Source organism: Dromaius novaehollandiae, chromosome Z (genome assembly GCF_036370855.1).
Source record: "Dromaius novaehollandiae isolate bDroNov1 chromosome Z, bDroNov1.hap1, whole genome shotgun sequence".
In the NCBI taxonomy this organism is placed as follows: domain Eukaryota; kingdom Metazoa; phylum Chordata; class Aves; order Casuariiformes; family Dromaiidae; genus Dromaius; species Dromaius novaehollandiae.
The window spans coordinates 71,701,152-71,707,151 of NC_088132.1; the positions used below are offsets into that span (position 1 = coordinate 71,701,152).

At 54.0% G+C, this 6,000-nt stretch overlaps 1 protein-coding gene across 1 annotated transcript; it reads right to left on the reverse strand.

The window, feature by feature from the left end:
- Nucleotides 1–1,177: 1,177 nt before the first annotated feature.
- Nucleotides 1,178–4,940, reverse strand: LOC112982193 (relaxin-3 receptor 1). Its single transcript, XM_026098393.2, has one exon. It carries the CDS (start codon nt 4,720–4,722, stop codon nt 3,385–3,387), a length of 1,338 nt encoding a protein of 445 aa, XP_025954178.2. The 5' UTR covers nt 4,723–4,940; the 3' UTR covers nt 1,178–3,384.
- Between the last annotated feature and the right edge of the window lie 1,060 nt (nt 4,941–6,000).

Below are 6,000 nucleotides of genomic sequence, written 5' to 3' on the forward strand. Positions count from 1 at the left end.
TATCCACAAAAGGACATAGACTTCGTTATGCTGAATGCTGCAGAGAATATCCTTTAGGCAATTTGCTGTCCAATGAGATTCAGGCTGTGATTTAGACACCCAGAAACTTTTTAATGAAATGCACGAGACCATGTGAGCATCTGAGGATAGGAATTAAGTATCAGGCAAGCCAAGCAGAAACAATGGTCAAGAGCAAACACTAAGAAATGAATTTGGTCTTAAGATCCATCCTTGCTCCTTAATTTAGGTCTGTCTGGGTTCTGGAGATAGGTGTTCATGGTCTCTTGCTCTTGCATAATGACAACCATGCAGTTGTCATTTATCTGTTAGCACAAGCATTAGGGCTTTCTCCCAGAACGTATAAGACCCAGATGCATCCCTTACAAATCCTTTGACACATTAGGCTGTTAGATTTACAGGGCTGAAAAGCTCTCAGGCTGTGAAAGCCATCCCACATTGTGTGGTGCATTGAAATATTAACTGAGCCAGGGCCTGGGACCAAAACAAGTCAGGTGTTTTACAGTCCGGTTATACAGGCAGGTGGTTAATCATTGTCCTGGGAAGCAGGAAACCTAGAATCCAGACCTGGATCCAATTTATGCTTCTACATTTTATAGCAATTTACTTGTACAAGGAAAAACATCCTGGTACTTTCTCTCCTGGGCCCACACTTTAACTACTAGGCTGCAAAGTAGTGTTCAGTGGTTTTCTTTCCCTTCCTGACCCAGCAATGGTGAGCGACGCATGCAACATGAAACAATTTCAAGCCAAAGGATTTGAGCCAGTCTGCAGTCTGGAAAGACATGGTAGCCCGGAGGTTCAGTGATTCCCCAGGGATGTGGAAGGGGGAAAGTTTAGTCTCCCAGGTTGTGAGCAAGAGCTCGGACCACCGATGTAGCGTTTGAAAAGGGAAGAGAGCACAGGCTGCACATGCGTTGAAGGCAGGACAGCGAAGAGTAGTTAGACACGGCTGCAAGGGGGTAGGGGGGGATTAACTAAGTTTACAGCCCCTCCTAACAGCAGGGCCGGATAGGGGGTGCTCGTGTGTCGGGGTGCAAGGCTGCCTCCCTCACTTGGGGTACGCCCTGCAGCCAGCCCTGCCGGAGGGATCACGGGGAAACACACACAAGGAGGACGCTACAGACTTAAACAGAGTCAGGCATGCTCAGGAGCAGACTTCTAGGCACAAGAAATTTTACTGGAAAAAAAAAAACCAACAAAACTTTAAAGTACCTACAGATCTCAGTCAGCAGCTGCTCAGGATTTAGGAACCTAGAGGGGCAGTTGTACAGTGCTTAGGTCCCCAAGTTCTTCTGTGGATACATCTTCACACAATGATTTTCAGAGTCTTTGCATTTGTACAAATAGGTCCATCAGCTGCCAGCTCACTTCGGTGGTTCTTCTCCAGACACCTTGCAAAACCGCAGCACCTTCCCAGGTAGCAAACACCCAAGGCTGTGGTGAAAGTCTTTGCTGCCTTGAGAAAGAAACAGCGGCTTCTCGTTGCAAGCAGCAGAGCCTGCTGCTTCCACCCCAAACCTGAATTCTACAACAGCAATTACTGATGTGCAGTAAACCTAAAGGAGTCTGCAAAGCATAATTGCCACTAATAGCAGTGCAATTTTGCCTGGACAGAAATAGCAAGCTTGCTCTGTATCTGTATTTAGAGGTGGCAAACAGCCCTCTGCAGAAAGGTTTCTTAGCAGAGTTGGACAAATGTTGGAATTCCGCTGCGGGAGCAGGGAGGGGAGGGAATAGAGAGAGGTTACAAATGCTGTGTTCATATATTCATCCCACATGCAGTTTTGAGGTATTAAAGAACTTGCATTTTGGCAGGAAAACCAGAACTGTTCAATTTCTGCATCTTTTAAAGGAAGTATTTTTGACCTTTCCATTTAAAATTAAAGTTAATAATTTAACAATTAATGTTAGTGTCTTAATTTTTTAAAAACATTTTAAAAAGAAATATATAGCCTTGCCATAAGAATTTTCACAGCTTGAAACGATACTTTTTTTCATGCCGTTAAAAGCTCACTTCAGATCAACCCCAAATTATTTCCCCATTTTTTTCTTTGGAACAGTCAACGGGACAATCCTCTGTCCCTGCCCTTCTCCTGCGCATGAGAGCAGCGACCTGCAGGCTCTGAGGCTGCTCACACCAGAGGGTTTGAACTTGCATTAATTGAGCAAGCATCAATGCAGACCCTTTACAAGCGTTTTTGCAGAACACAAACCTTCGTGGCTCAGTTTTAGCTGAGCCCAGAAGTATCTTGGAGCAAATAATTTGAAGTGGCTGCTTTCCCCCACCCCCCTATCCCCCTTTTTTATTTACAGTTGTGCTGATTACCTGGGGTGAATTACCAGTCTGAAGCACAGCAAGAAGAAACCCTGCCACTTCAGCGCCCCAGTGGAGACACCTGCTTTGCCGCACACGGTTTGGGTCGTGGGTTTCCCCTCTGCAGCCAGGGAGGAGGCTGGGGACCATGATGCCGGGGGGCTCATACCTTCCCCTCCCAACCCAGGCAAAGCAACACCTCTCCACGCAGCTGAAATTCCCATCCTCGGGTTTCTCCTTGGCTGTCTGGTTTGCTCAGTATCCTGCAAATGGGGATGGGGGAAGCTGCAAAGCAGAAGGGGCGGACAGGGAGCAGAGTGCTCCCCGGCCCCTCTCTTGCTCTGCCAAAGGCCGGCAGCACTTTCCTGGCGCCCTAAGAGAGGGCAAAGTGGCCAAACCTGAGCAAGCAGGAGACTCAGACCCACTTGTCCTGGCTGCTCCCATCGGGGCAGGTGTGCAGCGGGACACGGGCTGCCCCGTCCCTGTCCTCGCTGGAGCCCAGGGAGCAGTGACCACAGCCAGGCTGGCAGCGCTTGCTGGGCCACCCTGCGGCAGGGAGAAAGAACCCAGCTCCCTCTCCCAAAAACACACGCGCACCCTCAGGGGGCTGCTGGCCCCTCGCTGCCTGCAGCCCCAGGCTGGAGCGCAGGGGGGGGACACAGCCGAGACTTCCCAGTCTCAGCCGCTTTCTTCCCACGGTGCCCTGCACATCCTGCATCCTTCCTGGAGCCAGCAGCTTGGGCCCATCACCCTCCCCGTTCCTCTTCCCTGGGACAAGTACAAGTGCTCAAGATCATCTTCTAGAGACACCCCTATCCCATGGGCACCACAACCATCTCCTACTCTTGTTCTCTAGACACTTTCAAGAGGACAGTTTTCATTCACAAGCCTCTGAGAGCAGACACAATCCCTGAAGAGCATCTCCCACCCAGAAGTCCTCCTTTACCTATGTTCCTCCCTCCACTTGTCCCTCCAAGCACTCAATGTCCCAGGGCCACATCCTTCACAGACACCCCCCCCAGTCCCACCCCCAGTGCCCGCTGCCGCTCTCAGCAGCGCTGCTCAGAGGAGCCGGTGGGCAGCATGTCGTAGCGGCCGCTGTACACCACCACCCCCGGCGGGTAGTAGGCCAGCTCGGGCTGGACAGCAGCAGCGGGCAAGGAAGCAGTGACGGGGTGGACGGGCACCAAGGCGTGCAGGGCCTGCTCCTCCTGCTCAGGCTTGGTGGTGTCAGTGAAAGGGCGCATGGTGGTGAGGGAGGGCGAGGTGATCCTCCAGAGGAGGCTCTTCAGTGCCTTGCGAAACTCCCGGCGCATGAGGCAGTAGAGGATGGGGTTGAGGCAGCTGTTGGAGTGCGCCAGGCACACGCTGATGGGGAAGAGGTACACTTGGGAGAGGAAGTACTCGGTGCTGAAGTGTACCACGTTGAGTTTGATGAGGACGCCCCACAGCGTGAGCGCTTGGTTGGGCAGCCAGCACAAGAAGAAAGACAACACCACGATGGACACTGACTTGGTCACCTTGGAGCGGCGCTTGGTGCTGGGGCCACTGCAGGTGCTGCCGACATGCTTGTCGCTGATGAAACGCACCAGGAGCAAGTAGCACAGGCTGATGATGGCCAGCGGCACCACGAAGCCCAGCAGCACCTTCTGGATGTGGTACAGCCCCAGCCAGAACTGGGCATTGCTGCCGCGGCCCTCGGGGAACTTCAAAAGGCAGAGCACGTCATCAAAGACGGTGGCAGTGGTGGAAAAAATGGCATGGGGCAGGGAAGCCAGGATAGCTGACACCCAGATGAGTGCGCAAAGCCACTTGGCTGAGCAGCAGCCGCCCAGCGGGTCACCTCGCCGCTGGTTCTTCAAGGCTGAAGCCACAGAGCGGTAGCGAGCCACACTCATGGCGGTGAGGAAGAAGACACTGGCATACATGTTCATGGCCGTCACATAGGAGACTATCTTGCACATGGCCTTGCCGAAGAGCCAGTTGAAGTCCAGTGCGTTCTCCACTGCCCAGAAGGGCAAGGTCAGCACAAACTGGAAGTCAGTCACTGCCAGGCTGGTCACAAAGAGGTTGATGGAGGACTTTCTCCAGCCTTGCTTGCTTTTCATCAGGTAGAGCACCAGCAGGTTGCCCACCAGCCCCAGGGCGCACACCACGGAGTACACCAGGGAGATGACGATCCGCACCACGTCGGAGCTGTCCCCCTGCATCCCGTCGGCTCGCTCCAGGTTGATGTTGCGGAGGAGCTGCAGGAAGGACACGTTGCTCCGGTTGCCCGCCGGGGCGCCCTCCAGGAAACTCAGCGACATGTCCCAGAGGTCGCCGTCCGCTCCCGCCTTGGCGCCGGCGGCCGGCGAGCAGGGACCGGGCTCGCAGGGCTCCGCCATCCCGCGCCGGGGCGGGCGGTGGCTCCGCGGCTCCGCGGCGCCCCGAGCCCCGAGCCCCGGAGCGGGGCGCGCTGCCGGGCGGCTCCGGCGGCGGCGGCGGCTCCGGCTCCGGCTCCCTCCGGCTCGGCGGGTCCGCGCGGCTGGCGCCGAGCCCGGCCCCGCCGCGCGGTTATATCCGCCCCCGCGGGCCGGGGGCCGGCGCGGCGGCGGCGGGGCATGCGCGGCGGCGGCGCTCCCGGGCCACCCCGCTCCGCCCCGGCACCGCGGCGGCGCTCCGAGCCGAGCCCCGAAACCCCCGAAAACCCCCGCTTTATCGCCGACCCTCGGAAAACCCCGGCTTTATTCTTACCGCTCGTTTGCACGCCACTTTGCTCTTCTTGGAAACACATATATATATATCGCCGTTTATATGCATTTTTAAATTTTATATATAATGTGTATCCATATATATGTATTTATGTGTGTGTATATATGTGTGTATGTATGCATATGTATGAACCGATCATCGAGTTGACACGGTCTCCGTCCAAGAGCTGCCCGATCCCAGGCAATGCACTCTCCTAAAAACCCTGGCCAGCGATCCGGGCTACAAAGAAGCCCCCGCCACGTCCCAGCCTTTCCCCGGCACCGAGAGGTGCCCGTGGCAGCGCGTTTTGCTCGGCTGCAGAGCGAGTCCGAAACAACCTGCTCTTTCCTGCCTGAGAACGGAGCAAGAGACCTTCGCGCTAGCCCTGGGAGTATTTCTCCATCACAAAAGTGACGGTCAGGACGGAGACTGACTGACTGCATCTTTTCCTGCCCTGGGGAAATCAGAAGATGGTGGCTCTCTAATTTTAACAGGAATGATGCGGCAGCGAAGTAGTAAAACCAGCTGCCAGTAACGTGCAGTACTTGCCTGAGGACGAAGGAGGGCAAGAAATGCGGCGAAAACAGGCGCAGCCCTGGAAATCCCGGCTGCGGGCAGCACCTCTGCACGGCCGGCTGCGCTCAACACGTTTCCCAACAAACTTGCAACACAAATCTAAAGCAATTGCTGGGAATAGAAAACAAGGCTTTTATTCTCCTGTTTTATTTTTTAAATAAACCAGAAGAAAATCACATTTCCAAATCTAAACGGATTCAAATGTATATCTAAATAAACTATTTTCAGTCAAACATCTGGGGAGCTGAGGGACAGATTTAACACATGAAATATTTCTCCATAGTCTTTAAGCTGATTTACCTCATTGAAATTCCTTTGTGTGTGCCATTTGATCCATTCTTCACCCAGTTTGGTAT

Excerpts from the sequence above, each read along its gene's own strand:
- LOC112982193 (XM_026098393.2), bottom strand. The coding sequence starts at position 4,722 with ATGGCGGAGCCCTGCGAGCCCGGTCCCTGCTCGCCGGCCGCCGGCGCC.